Source organism: Varanus komodoensis, unplaced genomic scaffold (genome assembly GCF_004798865.1).
Source record: "Varanus komodoensis strain SLA01 unplaced genomic scaffold, ASM479886v1 scaffold42, whole genome shotgun sequence".
Lineage (NCBI taxonomy): Eukaryota > Metazoa > Chordata > Lepidosauria > Squamata > Varanidae > Varanus > Varanus komodoensis.
This window is the reverse complement of record NW_025335972.1, coordinates 2,184,861-2,202,747: the sequence shown is the minus strand read 5'-3', so window position 1 is coordinate 2,202,747 and position 17,887 is coordinate 2,184,861. Positions and strand designations below refer to the sequence as shown.

Here is a 17,887-nt window from a genome sequence, read left to right as displayed (position 1 = left end):
GTTGGGCTCCCCGTTCTTTCCTGCCCTTCATGCACCAGCCCATCCGCTGAACCACCCGAAGCCGCTGACCGCACGGGAGCAAATCCTGGGGAAGGGTGTGGCGGAAGGTGAGTGAGTCGGGGAAGGTCAGCGTGGGTGGTGGCCGCTCATAAGGGAGGGGCTTCAGGAAGGGCTTGCCTGGAAGGAGAAGCTGCGGGCAGGCAGGACAAGCCCAGAGCTGGGCCGAGTGAGGTACCCACCGTCTCTGGTACAGAGGGCAGCAAGATGCCACAGTTGTGGGTATCTTGTGGCCTGCTGCCCACTACTAAGCTGAGGATTGTGGGTATTGTAAGCCGCCCCAAGACGTTTGTAGGGGACGGGATAGAAAAGCTTTTAATAAATAAAATAAAAAAATAAGCTTGCCTCAGGTGTGGTGTGGCCCAAAGTGTGGGACTGAACTGCAAATCTACCCAATGTCGGTGTGTGCGATCGAACAATCTCTGGTCCTTTGCTTTAGGCAACAGACTGTCTAGGACCAGCCCCAGTAGCAAGGGCGGGCAGACTCCCACAAAATGTATCAAACTGAGGCAGTCTCCTGCTTTTCCCTGGAGACATGAAGGTCAGTTTTATTATTTCCTGTCCCATCCATTCCACCCTGCTCTGCGTGTGTCTGCCCACACTGGTTCCCGCCTTTCCATCTGCTATGACTAAGAGTTGGGGTTAGTGCTCAACCAAGATTTTACCGGCCCAATTGTGATTCTACGTTCTTGGTCTGCTGCAAGATTGAGAGGGAGTGAAACCAGAATATTTCAGCCAAAATGTGTCTTGCTTTCCATATGGCTGCACAAGCCTTCATAATGCACACATGCTCACTGGGTTGATGCAGGGGGGTAGGAAAATGGGGGGGGGTGTTACTGCATGTGTAGTGTAGTCTGTGCTGTGTAACTCATGTTTTGTGTATGTGTCTGTGCTGTAAGGGCAACAGGTGTACCAAAGTAACTACACCAGGGTACCTATGGCAAAACTGCATGCAGTTTCGGGATGGCTTTCTATTGTCCAACCAAAACCCACATCTATTCTGAGGACAAGACAAAGAAGACTTTGGGGGCTAGATTTGTTCTTTGGCAATCAATTGCCTGCCATTAGGTCACATGATGGAAATATTTCTTTTTTATAGCATTTGTTTATGCATGGATCTGAGATTCTATTCCACAATTCACAGTTGTTTCCACACTAACACATTTATTCAGAACTTTGTTTATTTACATTTAATGGGGGAATACAGATGAGGTTGTTATCAAATCACTGTAGTGCAGGGTTTTATGTGTTTTCCTCCCATGCTTTTTCAGAACTATTTGTGGAGTGCTGAGTTATTAGGGGAGGGGATGTTTGCAATATTGAATGCTTCTTAGGTTTCTCAGGATTCCTGTGATTTTAATTAAAAGTTTCTCGTTCGTAGATCCACCTTGTATTATTGTTTTCAGTTAATCATAGCTAGGAGATTAGTGATGATTGCCTGCTAACAAAGTGAAACTTAATCCAGACAAGATGGAGGTCCTGTTGGTGGGTGGATCAGGCTCCTGGGTAGGTGACTTGGACCTTGCCCTGGATGGGGTTGCACTCCCTCTAAAGGATAGGGTTCGCAGCTTGGGAGTGCTCCTCGACCCGGAGCTGTCCGTGGAAGCTCAAGTGACTGCGGTGGTGAGGAGCGCTTTCCTTCAGCTTCGGCTAATCCATCAGCTGCGTCCCTACCTGGAGGAGGATTGCCTAGTGGCAGTGACACATGCATTGGTTACTTCCCGGTTGGATTTCTGCAATGTGCTCTACGTGGGGCTGCCCTTGAAGACAGTCCGGATACTTCAGATGGTGCAAAATAGAGCAGCCAGGTTGCTGAGAGGGACTGGGCATTATTCTCATATAACCCCAGTCCTCTATCAGCTTCACTGGCTTCCCATCGAAGTCCGGGCTCAATTCAAGGTGCTGGTTATCACCTATAAAGCCCTTAACGGCTTGGGACCTGAATACCTAAGAAAACGCCTTCTTCCGTATTTGCCCTCCCTGAGACTGGCAGCAGAGGTCCTCCTCCGGGAACCCTCCATGAAAGATATTAGGAGGCAAAGTACCTAAAGGAGGGCTTTCTCTGCGGTGGCGCCCCGCCTATGGAATGCGCTCCCCAGAGAGGTCCGCCTGGCCCCATCGTTATTTATTTTTTGGTGCCAGGTTAAGACCTTTTTATTCTAGCAATATTTTAATAACTTTAATATTGGTTCTTATATTTATTTATTTAAAACATTTCTATGCTGCCCCATTCACAAAAAGCCTCGGGGCGGCTTATATGTTTTTAACTGCAGCCAGTGTGGGTCTGTAATTCATTTGTGTTATGTTTTATATTATTTTATCTATGTAAGCCATCCTGAGGCTTTCACGACAGGATGGCATATAAATATTCTAAATAAATAAATAATTGGACTTTGAACATAAGCAGGTAATCTTAAACACATTTATTAGGGAGTATGATCTGAAATACAGTGGGGATATCTTTTTATTAGGGATGTGTAGAATCCCACTGTCAAATACTGTTTAAGGTAGTCCTTAAGTTGCTTTTCCTTTCATTATTTCACCTCCCCCCCCATTTTGATAGTAAAAAGTACTTTAAAAATGCAAAGGAAATTGGAAGAAAATCAGTACTTAATGCCACTCCCCCCCCCACCCAATATGGGAAGGAAAACTGATATTGGAGCAATTAAGAGAGGTTACTCGAGGGGTTAGTCACAGACTCTTCAGCAGTAGCCCAACACTAGAGTTGGAAGGGGCCACAATGTTGGAATGTTGGAAAAGCAATTTGGCTTCAGCAGTGTTGTGACTTATGAACCAACCAAAGAGCAGCAGTGATTCTGGATTCACGAATTCAGAGTGTGATCTTCAGCATATCCCTGTCAATGCCTGACCAAGATTCTTTCTATAGCCAAATCCACAGAGAAGAGTGTGCTCACATACGGGGAACACTCAGTAAACAATGCCACAGTACCTTTCTTTATTTGTTTAATGTATTTATACCCCTCTTTGTTTCCATCCAAGAACTCAAGGCAGCTTACATAATTTTCCTTCTCCTCTCCGTCTTATTGTTGCAACAACAACCCTGTGAGGTAGCTTATGCTGAGAATCTGTGGCCCCAGTGGGGTGCCTGAGTGGGGACTAGAACCCAGACTGCATGAGTCCCATTCCTGCACTCCTTACCACTACGCCACACTGGCTCTGCAGGTTATGCTTTGGCCAGGATCCACTTGACCAAGGCTGCAGTAGCTTCATTCAGTGGATGAATTAGTTAGGTATGAGTCTTCCATTTTAGCACCATTGTTAGTAGCTCTCCTCTCTCTTAACATCACACAGAAAGCCAGGGAGCAAGGAGGCTGTGGCAACTGCTACTGCTGTTTTTCAGCACCACCCTTGTCTGGCCAGAGTGAGAGGCAGGTGAATCAGCAGGTTCCATATTGAAGGGAAGGAGCACCTGCAGTGAACTCCTGCCAGTGGGTCCCTACTGGAGTGTGTGTCCTTGGGAGATGCCCAGCTCTTGATGCTGCTTCTGATTCAGAATCTAAAAGCAAGTAACCTTATATGGACTGTTCTACTATAATTTCTTCTTTCTTCTAGAAGAAGGGTGGGTAGTTCTCCAGATGTTGTGAACTTCAATTCTGGGCATTCCTGACTATTGACCAGGCTGGCAGGGCTTCTGGAACTTGAAGTCAAAAACATCTGGAGTTGTACCTTTTGTCCAGGACTTTCTGTTTGATGAGCACTTACTTCAGTATATTATTTCCTAACTCCTTGGTTCCCCAAGCAGAGTAGGAAGTTCCATGGGCAGCCATTGCATAGTCACCTCACTTTTGCAGAAGGCTTTTTAGATGTGGATGACATTTTTATGAAATTGCATACATACAATTTGAGTTTGGGGGAGCAAACAAGTACCACAACAGATGGAATCAGTCTCAAAATAGCATCAGTCCCTCTGATCATATAACAGACTGTTGTAAACCTCTCCTTCCTCTAGTTCCAAAATCCCAGATTCTGTGTTCTTCTCTGGCTACCTTCCAACCACTCTTCATTCAGTCAGAACACAGAATTCAGCTCCCATCAAGGCTAGCACATGGCTGGTAGCCAGTAGCCACCAGCTATTGCATGCCATCAACACTTTTGTGTTTGCAAAGGCACATTCACTGTCAGGGTGGCTGCTAGGCCAACCAGTTTAATGTTTTGTCCTCCCCACAGCAGTTTTCCCTAATGAAGCACTTTACTTTTTTCATAGGAGTGAATGGCATGGCACCACTCAGGAGGAATGAAGCCTGCTCCCTCCCTCTGATGACATACTATGCCGCTTTACTGCATACCATTCTGGGAGTTTTTACTATATAAAAGCTTTAAATAAATATCTGCTCCTATCAGCCTAATTAGCCCTCCCTTCGGTAATGTTTCTCTAATGGGCCATAATGTTAGGAACTGTTTTTTATCTAGGGAAAGTAGTATGTGCATATTTTTTTTACAAAAGTAACAAAGGCATCCTGATTTCTCTTTCCTGTTTCATTTTCTAGGGACTTCCAAGTCTGGAATCGGTGTGAAAAGTGTGAGGGGAGAAAAAGAGGTGCTTCATAAAGGCAGAAAGCCCTCAGTTCTCAAGAACAGCATCCTGAGAAGAAAGGTGTCTGCCCATCTGGATGTCCAAAATCTGGGGAAGGGACATGTGGCCAAGAATGAAGAAGCGGCCAAAGCTGGGAAAAAGGTGTTGGCCATTAAAAAAATAGAGACCAACAGCACCACTGGCAAATTAGATGCTACTGGTCCTGGAACAAACATCAGCTTCAACCAGGTGGGAGGTATGCATCCTAAAGAGGCAAGAAAGAGAGTGGGAAGAAGGGGACAAGAGGCGGCTTGCTCATAGGTCTGCCACAGTTTCAAGGGCTGGCTCCAGGCTTTGGAGGGTCCTGGGGCAAGACATCCTTCCCGCCGCCACTGTTGCCAGCTGCTCTTGCTCCTCCTCCTCTTTCTGTTCACTGTCACAGCTTGCGTGCTGGGTGGACAGATGGCAGGGAGTCCATTGCCTGGGTCAGTGTGACAGGCAGGTGAGCAGCAAGGTGCAGGGTCACGGTGGAGCAAGTCCAGCGGGGCTCTGTCCCAATGGCGCTGTGTTCTTGGCAGGTTTGCCCTTGTACGGTCTCTTTTTCTTAAAGCACGCCTACCAGTTTTAGGCTGCCCCTCAAGCATGCTGACTGCCTGGAGACAATGCTAGGAGGCTTCAAGCTGCCATTTTAAATTTCCCACTATGCCTCCCCCCACCCCCCTGGTATAGCACGGCTCAGTGGCATGGTGGGACATTTATAAATGGCAGCTCACAGATGCAGCTACTTGCCTTAGGATGCCCTGGGCAGACATAAGCATTGGTGAGCCCTGCTAGGACACTGAGGCAACAACAGTTATGCAAGGGTGCCAGGTGTGGTGCTGGATCTGACCACAGGCATCACGTACAGCCTGCCCAAGCACAGGGAAGGCTCGCATTTTATGGCCTCGGGATGAGAGATGGCTTCGATGTCCCCTGTATCCCGCTATGGTGAACAGCTTGCCTGGAGTTGCAGCCGATGGGTACATAAAGCTGCTGTGCTTCCTCCATTTCCAACAGAGAGGGCTTTAACCAGGAGGCAAGTGCCTCCGATGGTGGATTCCGATGGCTTTCAGCGTGCCTGTGTAGGAGGCTGATTTGACCGCTGGGACAGAGGAAATGTGCTCTAGCGCAAGCCTCTCTGAATGAGTGGGAACTGTTTGCAAGTCATGTGGTGTCTGCAGCAGAGAACTCTCTGGTTATACTGTCCCATGTGAAATAAGGGCTGTTAATTAGGGATGCCTCCAGAGAGCAGGCTGCCAAGAGTCCAAATCAAAATAATCCTGCAACGATTGTGTCTGTTTTTCTCTCCTTAATGGATTTTCTGTGGTTGGCAAAAGGATGGGAGAAGAGGCAGGAAAATACAGGAACCAGAGAACAACAACATCTGGAACTCCTGTAAAATTCCATGAAGGAGGCAGTGTGATTACACAACAAAAACCTGCAAGCACCCTTTGCATTGTCTACTTGTTAACTGTAGGGCTTGCCATGTCAGTTCCAAGAGGTCTCCGGCAAGTGTTGCTTTTCAGTGTTCATCTCCTGTCTTTACAGGTTTGATCCATGCCATGAAAACACCAGTGAAGGGAGATGTTGCCCCCCACAGGGCAAAGGCAAGAAAGGAATATGGCATTGCACATGGGAATGTTACCAAGATTCACACAAGAAAGGTGCCAAGTCCTTGGCGCAGAAATGAAAGCCAGAAACTCTCTAGTCCTGCCCAGAAAAATGCCACTCGGACAAAAGAAGGAAAAGAACTCAGACTTCTCCATAGAAACACCAGCCAAGCATTATCGCAAAAGGAGAACCTGCCTCCCCGCAGGAACACTAGCAAGCCATCATCAGGAAAGGACCTGCACAGAAATGCCAGCCACAAACCCCTGTGGAAGGAGCACAGCACCCTCACAAAGAGCAAAACTTGGGCACAGGGGACAAAAGAGTCCAGGCTTCCCCAGAAGAAAGACCAACAGGTCCTGTCAAGGAACAAGCATGGCATACCCTCCATGAACACCACTTGGATACTGCCGGGGCAAAAGCAGGCCATCTTGCAGAAGAATGTCAGCCAGGCGAAGACAAATAAGAGGCCCTCTGTCATCCACAGAAATGTCAACCAGGCACTGCCAGGGAAAAAATCTGGTGCCTCACATGGGAATACCAGCTGGGCTGAAGCCAGGACAGAACACATTCTTTCCTATAAGAACGCTAGCCAGTTATTGCCAGAGGAAAAGCTCACTACTTCCCAGAGGAATGCCACTCGGGCACTGCCAGGAAAGGGGCACAGATTGCAGCAAAAGAACATCAGCTGGGCAGAGGAGAATAAGGAGCAGAGACCTTCCCACAAGAATGCCAGTTGGGTAGTGCCAAGGAAGGAGCCCAGTTCTTCCCAGAGAAATGTCAAGTGGGTCTTGGTGAGAACAGAGTCTGCTCCACTGCACAGGAACGGCAGCCAGGCAAGAACAGGGCTTATGCCCAGCCTCCCTTTCAGGAATGCTACCCAAAAAGAGAGCTCAAAGGAACAAAGGCCATCTGGCAGGAAGTTCACCCAAGTGGGAGCAGGCTCACCAAGATGGCGTCCTGCAGTACCCAGAGAAAGGGTTGAGCCCATCATGCCTTCCCTGCCGACGACATGCCTGCTTTCGGAACATGCCATTGCATGTGGCAACACCTGCCTGAAGCACGTGCCCAGACTGAGCGACTCTTCCCTCAAATCCCTCTACCTGGCAGGTGAATCTCTGAGGTGGGAAGGGGTCCCCCCCCACCCAGTGCTGCTGCTCCATTTATCTCCCCTCACCACTCCCAGTATTGCTCCAGATGCAATGCTCTGCTGTTCCCAAACAAATTTACAGTGGAATTTTATAGATGCTTACCCAGAGATGGTGTCTTCCTTTCTTGTATTGCCACCTTATAATGGAGAGGCAGAATTAGGGGAGCAAATAGCTGCAAGAGAAAAGTTTAAGTCTTCCCAACCTACACGTGGCAGTCCTGATCCAGGCTAGGAGAAGTACATTTACTTACAAATAAGAAAGAGAGGGCAAGCTGCATGCACTGTATTTAACATGGTCCTAAACAGCCACTCACTCCCCAGTAAATGTATCTAGATTTGTAGCCCTCTTCAATCATTTCTGCATAATCCTCTCTGTACCTCCGGAATATACATACTCTCTACTCTCTTTCACCCAATTTGCCCCGTGTGTCAAAGGGTTCTGGGCCTGCTAGAACCCTTTCCCCAGATGTGCATCCAGATATGGATGAATCCTTTGGAATCACCTGTGCATGACAATATTAAGCCATTAAGCAGTAAACAAATATTACAAGTATTAGAGGAAGGGGATCCAAATGGAAGTTAAATGTTTTGCTCTAACAATGCAACCCACAGGAGTAAAGTATCTTTTGCTCGCTGAAAGGGAAAGTTATTGAACAGTGTTTTGAGTTTGTGAGAGGTTTTGTTTCCCATGATACACTCACACAGCATTCTTTTGTCCCTCCAGTCAACTGTGTTTCCAGGTTTTTGAAATATTGTCAAAACGTGTTCAGAAAGGGCAGAAGTGGGTTGGGTGTGCATACCACGAGCTGCAATCCCGCTTTAAAGCTGCCTTTCGTTCTCCAGGGGAAAATGATCACCTGTCTCCAGCTTTTGTCCCAGCCACTGCAAAGAGCCATTGACATCTGGGGGAAATGGCACAGGGGGGAAAGCATTTTAAACTCCCACCTTCTTCGGCACTCTGGTCTCAGTTTAACTGTAGGGGGAGAGAATACACACGGCTACTTTTAACCTCAATAAGCAGCAATGCTGAGAGATTCTGATCACAGATTTCCCACTTCCTAGTGATTGGTGTGAAGCAGGCCATGACCTGGTTTTGCTCCAAAATGTGGTTTTTGGTTTTGGATTTGGGTTAGGGGACAGGATGAGATGGGGTGTCCTGCAGAACTGGAGGTTTCAGATCTGTGCTTTACTGGGTTGGATTGCGGGATCTAAACTAAGCTGTTATGTTCCCGTTGCCAATACATATAGCACAATAGTGTTTTATTGTTTTTATTGCTATATTTAGTGTTGTTTTGGTGCCATTGTACTTTATGTTCACTGCTTTAACGCTCATGTAGAATGTGGTACATACATTTGAGTCTTTCTTACGCTTTCCCTGAAATTCCTAGTCTTTGGGAGGATCTCGTTAAGCATGTTTCTCCTTTCCTCTTGTGTACTTTCCAGAAAATGAGATTGCTCACATCCCAGCTGGGGTTTTCTCAGGATTGCCCAATCTAGAATGGCTGGATCTCAGCAAAAACAAGTTAGATTCTGCAGGCCTGCACCCAGAAGCATTCAAGGTGAGTGGGGCAGAAAGGAGATGTCTGTTTGGAACATGGGAATTGAATCTGAGACTATCTGTGTCCAGTATGGGGAGCCGTTGACCCACTGGGAAAGTCATTTGGCGACCGCAGCCAGTGCTGAGTTGAGTTCATAGCACTGCAGGATTATTACCCAGCCAGGATCTAACAGGCAAAGCATATGGTGGCTCCTAAGCTACTGTCTTGCCTAGCTGTGAGATAATATTTGAATCATTTAAAAAAAGATTACTGGAACTGATCATCACTTGCAATTAATATCATTGTTATTGAACCTTCTTTCCCCCCACTCAGAATCTCACCAAACTGAAACGTCTAAATCTGGATGGGAACCAGCTCACTACCATCCCAGCCTTACCGAGCTCATTACAGGAACTAAAGATGAATGACAATAATTTAGAAGGGCTGCAGAGACATAGCTTCAGAGGTACGGGACCTCCCACTTTTTTTAAAAAAAAAGCTCCTTCCTGGGATGGGGGTCAGGAGCAAACTCTGTATTTGCTCAGAAGTCCTCCTTCCTAGGTAAACACAAGGGGACACCCTTTTAATTCACTTCCCCTACACATTTGCACAACTCTGGCATTCTGTAGTCATGAGAAATACCTTCTGCTTCCTAATTTGGTAGGTACTGAACTAAGACCCTGATTTTATGTGTTGTCAAAGTTGCCATGTCTTTCACTGTGCATTAGGGTGCTTCCTTCTGCTTCAAACTCATCTGGAAACAACCCTATAAATGTGCAAAAAGCACAAGACTGACTCTTTCTCCCAGGAGGTCAATTACCTGGTTACTTCTGATGCCATTTAAAAAAAATCTTCAAGTACTTCTGCTGGAAGATGCTCAATTGTTTTCATAACTGGCATGTATGCTTTATATACTTCTGCTTTTTAACTCTCTTTTTTAGTAATCTTTAATTGTTACTTATTTTTTACTTTTTATACATTTCAAATTCTTGTTGCTAGCTGCCTTGAGGGTTTATTTTAAGCAAAGGAAGGATATCTGTGTGAATGTGTTTCATGAGAGTGGCCAAAGGGACAGCTGCTTGTAGTGAGCACTAGATGATTTTATTGATAGGATCCAGTGGTATCTGTGCAACAGCAGCATTGACTTTGCACCAGCACAGAGCACTGTTTGCACAATGGCAACCCTGTTTGCTTGTGCAACAGGAAATTTTGCTGAGGCAGTAGCAGCAAAAAGGGGGCCATGTTACTTTCAAAGGAAATCTCAAGCAACATTGTGCTCCAACAAGCTACGATTTATCAGCAGACTTCTCTTCTAAAATAAATTAAAAATAAAAGCAAATTATATGTATCTTTAAACTCAGGCTAAGCCACATTGACTGGTTCAAGGCCCCACACTGAAAAGGCCACACAGGAATTTGGGCCTGGATCTCCCCAGTCCTAGTCTGACAGTTTTTAGCCATCCCACATTGGCTTTTAATAAGCAGTGACACCTACTACATCTTTACAGATGAAATACATCACAAATCTCTATGTCTCTATCACAAGTCTCTATGGCAGCCTTCCCCCAACTGGTGCCTGCTCTCCAGATGTTTTGGTTCATCAACAAATACAGCTAAAGGACAGGCATACTGAGAGATGTAGTCCAAAACATCTGGAGGGCACAATGTTGCAAAAGGCTGCTTTCCTGCAAATCACACACAGTCCACACATGTTATCAAGATGCGGACATAAAACAATTACATAATCGTCTGTGTGATTATTTCAAGAGAATTCATTTTGCTAGCAGCATCTATGTGTCTAAATAACTTGATACCGGCACCTGAAGCAAACAAACCCAACTCAAGGGATCTTGCACGCAAAAATTCCTTGGGCTACAACTTGCTACCAAAATAAAATCTAGTTACACTTGTCCTCTCCATTGTCGCTTCAACCTCCATTCCTTGAAACCTGAGACAAGTCCAGATGCAACCTGTTCTCATGTATGCAGCATGTTAATCCTGCTCTTTCCACTGGGAACACTGTAAAGTGGAGATTTCCCAGTCCATTCAGAGGTTGGAGGAGGATGTGTACATTCCGGCCTTTTTCTTTCCCTAGGATCAGCCCATGCTAGATGTGTGTGGGTTGGTTCCAGCAGAGCTTGTTAGCAGCTGATAAATGGTGTGTAAACAGGAAGCTGCCATACATGTCGGGCCTACTGCGAGCCAGTCCCGCTCTGTGTGCACTTAACAGAGGCCCCTTGTTTCTTCCCTCTCCCTGAGAGCAGAGAGAGGTCTAGTAGCAGCCACTGCAAGGAAACTTGAAAACTGGGCTGATTTGCATGCACACATGCCATTTGCAGAACTTGGGTTTGTTATTGCGGCTCTTTGCGCCAAGCAGCAGTTACTCTTCCCCAGACTGGGGGCATTTTGGTAGTGGGGTTATCCACTTTGTCTTTCTGACTGGCCCTTCCCACTAGAAATCCTCCTGATGAAGGTCTTCTTCTTTCTGTGCTGAATCTTGGCATCTCAAACCAGAAGATTCAGGGCAGAAGAGCAAGGCTGGTAATGGGGCAAGGGGGTTGAGGGGAGGTGTCAGCTATACATGACTGCCATTTAAACATGCTTTTAACCTATGTAGTGTTTGGATTACAGAAGCCAGAGCGAATCCTACCCTCTTCCTTGTGGGATATCTTCCCCCCTTCACTCCTGTTTGTAGGAAGCTACACACATGCTTTGTGGGAACATGCTTTGATGACAATGGAAGGAGCTCAGGGAATACATTTTGTGTATCACATCAACACTCCTGCTGCTGCCAGGTCCCACACAAGAGATTTTGCTGCTCTGGTGGTGCAGCAAATGGCTTCCAGCCCTGCAAATCAGTTTGACTCCCAAGGCAGAAAAATCACACAATTCCTCTTCCCGGACAGTTTTTAAACAAACCGGTAACAACCACCCCCACCATCAACTTGCCACCCTTTTAGGCACCCAGGGTCAGTTACCTGAGGTGGCTGTCTTGCTCTGCCTAATGGCTGAGTCAGCCTGGCCTATTTCCCAGCAGCAGATCAACTTCTGAGTGTCATTTCTGCATGCCCAGGGGCCCATTTTCCACCTCAGACAATAGTGGAGTTGGTCCTCTTTCCACCCAAGGAACAAGTTCAACTTCAGAGAAGCTCCCAGGGCCACATTCCCATGGCAAGCAGGGCAAAAGGGAAGGGAGAGGGCTGAAGGCAAAAGTGGGGAAGGCCCAAAATGCCAAACACGCCAGCACATTTTAGCTTAAAGCTCTTACTGCTAGTAGCTGGGAGAGGTATTTCTACCATTTAGAATGGTTGGGAAATGGCACAAGAGCCAGGAAAGTCACTGGTTAGGGGAGAGGAGGTGGGGCCTTCTGCAGAAGGCCAGAGGGCCTGACAGGAGCTCCAGGAGGGCCAGGCTTTCTCCCCAAGCCAGGGTTCCCCACCAAAAAGGTGGTTCCACCATTTCTGGAAGAACACTTGGAGACCTCTCTTCTATGCCCATGCACTCCTTAGGCCTTTCCAAGCTGCTCACCCTGGAGCTGGAAGGCAACCAGCTGCACGATGGGAATGTGATCCCTACCACCTTCAAGCCCCTGAGCAGACTGATCTACCTGCGACTGGACCAGAACCATTTTCGGGCTGTCCCTTCAGGTTTGCCTGCATCTTTGCAGGTGAGTAGGGCAGTGGTTATCTGTAGCAGGAGGGCCTGAGTCCCTTTATGCAGTTGCATTGCCTGCAGTCACTTTCAAAATTACTGCTCCCCTAAACCTGAGCTAAGCAATTGTTTTGGAGGGCATGCAGGTTTCATGAAAGATAAGACAGCTGTCAGTGCCTGCCTCTGAATACCAGTGGCTGGAAGACAGGGCTATGGTGGTGATTTGTCCTACTTTTCAGAGGACTGCTCTAAATTTGAAGGAACACACAAGTCACTTGGTCACAGTCTTCCCCACTATAGTCATCTTACTATGGTGAGATGGTTTGTATTTCTGTTTAAATTATGCCATCTATTTTTCAGTCTATGTCTAGACATATAAATCAGCATGTGTCTTTTGTACTCTGTTTTGGCCCTACATTTCCTCCTCCTCCTCCTCCTCCTCCTCCTCCTCCTCCGGTGATTTGTGAGAGACCACTCAAGGAACAGCAGCAGAAAAGGCACCTTTCTAACTGGATAAATGAATGAGGATGCAGGATGAGTCACCCAGTAGGATTCTTCTTAGGTTCTTAGAACCTTGTCCCACCTTTCAACTCCCTTTAGAAGTGACTCTGTCCAAAACCACATTTAAATGGTCTCTTTGTGGGTTTGCATGGCTGTTTTTGGTGGGCTGTGGGTCTGGAGGCTATGTATATTCCAAATCTATCACTGCTAATAAGAGAGAACAAAATTGCAACCAAGGCAAGAGTTCACAGATGGATGAGGAAGGGGGCAGGAGCCATCTCAAGGCAGACTTCAAGTTGCTTCTTTCGCTCCCTCCCCTATGCCTTTGCAGGAGCTGCACCTAGACTCAAATCGCATCGAAGAGGTAACTGAGGGTGTCCTCAACAAGACCCTGAACCTCACTGTGCTGGTTCTGAGCAACAACAAGTTGCAAGAGGATCGCATTGCTCCACGTGCCTGGATAGACCTCCTGTGAGTAGCCCCAGCGTTTTCTGCAGGAGAAATGGCATCAAATATTGCTGTCTCCTTGCTGGGACTGCAGGCCATCCTTCACTTGCCCTCAGCATGGAGAGTCCCTTTAACAAGGGTGTGATGACAAGCGGAATTGAATTTATTTTTACTCAGACTGCAGATGCAGTGACAGGAAAAGCAGCTTCCCACAATGAAATTCTGCTTCTTCCATGGCTGTTAAAAGCTTAGCAGCTCCATCTAAGTATATGTTTCTTGGTCACCGTGAAGAATGTCGGGAAATGGCTTTTATATGCACCAGTGGGCTTTTCTTGTCAGGCCATTAGCTGGTGTTAACTTGAGACAGGAACCCTGATGGGTGTCTGTGTACCCTTTTCTCCCCCAGGAAGCTGGAGTCGTTGGATCTGTCCCACAACCGCCTCGCACTGGTGCCCTCTTTTCTGCCCAGGCACCTGAAGCAGCTGACCCTGCATCACAACCGCATAGAACGTATCCCTGGCTATGTCTTTGCCCACATGAAGCCCGGCCTGGAATTTCTTCACCTGTCCCACAATGTGCTGCGGGACGATGGCATCCATGCAGTTTCCTTCTTCGGGCTCTACCGCTCCCTTGCTGAACTTCTCTTGGACAACAACCAGCTGCAGGCCATTCCCCGCGGCATCCTGAATTTAAAGGGGCTGCAGGTTCTGCGGCTGAGCCACAATCGCATCAGGTAGAGAGACCCTACCCTGGTGGCAGAACATGCCTTCATCTCAGGCTCTATCTTTTGATGCAAGTTTGTAAGGGGGCAGTTCAACCAGGGCTGGAGCCCTGAATCTTTCATTTGCAGACTTTAATCTCCAGGAGACCATCTGCCCCACCACTGCTGTGTATGGGCATTTGCTGAAATAAAGGCACAGAGGCCCTGGTAATCTTGTTGCATCTGATCCCCTGGATGAGCTGGTTGTTTGCCACAGGTGCTTCCTTTTCACCTGCCCTCCTTGAATCTTTCTGGTTGAAGTTTTCTTCTGAAACCAAACACCCTCCTCTTCCCCTTTTTCAAATAGGGGTGTCCTTAGGAGACAAGGTCCTTTAATGACAGACAGAGACACATACACATTTAGAATGTATGGAAATTAGTATCTGCAAATTTGTGGGCCAAGGCCCCAGAATGTTTCAGTATGTAGTAGCACCGTTCTCTCTTGCATGATCTCCAGACAAGGATTTGGAGAGCCACTACATGTCAGAGAGCATTGAGTGAGATCTACCCCATTCTTCAGTGGGGTGTACCACACTCTCACTGGCCCAGATGCTCAGGAATTAGATGGAACAATTCCTGGCCGTGATGCCAAAAAAAGATCACTGAGCTGGGAATGTGGTCAAGCACCCTTCCCAATGCAAGTAACTTTTCTCTACAAGGCTTTGATTCTTTTGGGTCTGCTTTTGGTTTCACTCCTGAATTGAGATCCAAGCTCCACATGAAGAACATTTCCATTCCTGCATTTCTGCTACATCTCCCCTAGGTGACATTGTGGTATAGAAAAACAGTGCAAATACACAAGGGGGGGAAGTGTTTTCTTTCACTTTTACAATTAAATGTCACAATTTCCCTGCTCTTGTTGAAAGTGAAACTGAAGAGTCTTGACATTGACTACAGAGCCTGTAAGGAACTGTAAGTGGAAAATGTTGAACACCTGATAAGTATCTAGTATAGAAAAGTTCAAATTGGTTGGGTGGCATCAAAACATTGAAATGTCCTCTCACTGAGCACTAGGTCAGAAACTTGGTCTGTCAGCACTCCTTCCTGGGTGAAATTGCCCACCTTCAGCTGGGTGTGTATGTCAGAGAATGTAACTGGATGGAAGCTCTTTGTAGCCATCAGCCAGCCATCCCCAAGCTAGATGAATTGTTCTGTGCTGCACATCTTTTGTTATACTTTGATGGGCCTAATGAAGTTATCACACCAATACAGAATTTGGAACTTTGCCATATGGCTAACACGACATTCTGAAACCTTTGCTCCATAACTTTTCTTCTTGGTCTCTCTTCCTGGCAGGCACATCCCGCTGAACTCCGTCTGTGACACTCGAGTGGCAGAGGATTCGAGTATTATCTCCATGCACCTGGAGAACAACCTGATTGACCGCCGCCGCATCCCACCCACAGCCTTTTCCTGCATCAAAGCGTATCACAGTGTGGTGTTGCGGCCACAGCAGAACGAAGACGACTACTAAGACACCTGGAAGATCACTCACTCCCACAGCCACAGGCAATGGGATGGAACCCCTTTCCTGCCCCCTGGCATGATGGGGGGATCTTGCTCTACAGTAGGGGGTGGTTCTGCAGGAGCAAGGGAAGGTACTCATGCTCCCTCTTCGCTATAACTACAGCTTCATGCTCCCCACTTCTCCTTGCGGTATGCAGACTTCAGGGCAGCCGTTCAAATAGCCAGATTTCTTCTGATGGACGAGGGAATCCTGGAAACATGGGTTGCTTTTGCCATAGGTGAGCACAGGCAAGTCCCCAAGCAAGACAGCTAGTCTGTAAGGCAGCACCAGTCTCCCCCCACCCCAAAGTGAGAGCATATCCTCAAGCCCACCCTTCAACCTGCCTAGGGCCTCTTCTTATCACCCAGCCACAGAAACTGGACTGCCGCCCCCTTTGCCGACTACATTCCAACATAAAATTGCCTCTTGAGTTTTTCTCAAGCAGGTGGGGAGAACTGCTAGCCAATAAGGATGTTATCAAAGAGCATTCACCACTGCCTTTCATCTAGCAACATATGCAAAAGTCTTGAAAGAGGTTCTTTTAAGAAGGGCTATCAGGTTGATGCCCTTAAATGTTTCTGAAGAAAGCACCCATCGCCCCTTACCATTGGCCAGGGTCATTGGCCAGGGTAGTTCGAAACATCTGGAGGACGCAATTTCCCCTGACTGAGTCAATTCAGAAAGAGTACTTACAGAAGCCATGCACTCTGCAGTATCTCATGATCCTGCTAGTGGAATCCTGTCAAAAGAACATTTTGCTGCTTCCGCACAGACCCACTTATTCACCCTTATAGGCATTCACTCACCCATCCTTTTGCCTCCCCACCATTCTCTGTGCATAAATAAACATCAACTGCTTTAATAGGATGCAGAACTGCTTCTTTCCATTGGCCATGGCACACACATTTGCAGAAGGGCTGCGGAAACAATGAAGCCCACACTATGTAGTACTAAATACTTTTGTAATAAATGAAAAATGAATTATATTAATCATTGCAAAAGATTTAATCAGCTTTCACCAGAAGTGGGGGAGAGTCTGTTGTTGGAATTTTTCTAGGTTGTCATTTTTGTGGTTCTGAAATGTAGTAATAGGTTTAGACCTCCAATTGTTATGTTTCATGCACCACACCTGACCAGCATCAGTGGCGGCTCAAGATTCTACCACGGCATTTCCCCAATCCTGCTACATACAGAAACCAGGGCTGAGTTGTGCGGTGGCAGAACTCTGGATCTTAGCAAGTGGAGGATGTCCTATTTTGTTCTTCACATGAAAAGCTGTGGGTACATTGAACTTAAAGCTTATTGTATTAACTGAAGTGTTTACCAGAAGAAAATAAACATGACAAGTGGTGGAGTGCCTTTCCTTGCATAGATCATTGTAAGCCCAAACTATGTATTATATGGGACATCGCTGCTTGGCTAGATGCGCTAAGTTGGTCTGGGGCTATACCATGGAAGAGGAGTGAGGATTAACTCTTCTTCCTAACTCTCCTCCCCAACCTATTTTCCTGGTGTAAATCTCCCCCCAAAACTGTCACTAACTGCAGGGGGAAAATATATAGTTACACTTCTGTCAGTTCTCAGCTATGTTTGGACAAGACCTTGAAACATAAGAAGCTGCTTTCATTTCGTTTCATTTCATTTCAATGGTTTCTTTGGATAGTTTCATTTACTTTCTTTTGTTAATAATGCTCCCTTGCTACAGTACTGTTCCACACAATAATCATCCTGTAGCGGACTGATCACATCATATTGTTTTTTTCCCCAATGTGTTTATCTGGCAAATGCCATTAATTTTATGATATACTCTTTGCATTTCTTCACTGATGTTTGCATATTCTCCCACTACTTTGGTAAAACTTTTACTTTTTCCACTTGTAAAATTCTTAAATATCAATAAAAATATAGTTAAAATATGCTACATGAAGTGTTTAATTCCTTCTTTATTCCATAAAACATTATGATGAACATTTCTTACCATGATTCAGGATATATCTCACCACTTAAAGCAATACTGTCTGGTCTGAGATTTCAGAGTGAGCATATGGAATCTCAGAAAACAAGAAGCAGCACCTGGCAGTGTTCAAGATGCTGCA

The 17,887-nt window shown here is 46.5% G+C and overlaps 1 protein-coding gene across 1 annotated transcript in view; it reads left to right on the top strand.

Annotated features, from left to right (window-relative positions):
- The window catches only part of LOC123030076 (extracellular matrix protein 2-like), a 31,453-nt gene extending 15,695 nt beyond the window's left edge, over positions 1 to 15,758 (top strand). The window contains exons 3-10 of the mRNA XM_044443668.1: positions 4,566 to 4,847; positions 6,179 to 7,348; positions 8,832 to 8,947; positions 9,260 to 9,392; positions 12,435 to 12,592; positions 13,409 to 13,548; positions 13,931 to 14,257; positions 15,581 to 15,758. Of these exons, the coding sequence (XP_044299603.1) occupies positions 6,193 to 7,348; positions 8,832 to 8,947; positions 9,260 to 9,392; positions 12,435 to 12,592; positions 13,409 to 13,548; positions 13,931 to 14,257; positions 15,581 to 15,758 (2,208 nt within the window). The 5' untranslated portion in view covers positions 4,566 to 4,847; positions 6,179 to 6,192. The remainder of the gene's footprint in view (positions 1 to 4,565; positions 4,848 to 6,178; positions 7,349 to 8,831; positions 8,948 to 9,259; positions 9,393 to 12,434; positions 12,593 to 13,408; positions 13,549 to 13,930; positions 14,258 to 15,580) is intronic.
- The last annotated feature ends 2,129 nt before the right edge of the window (positions 15,759 to 17,887 follow it).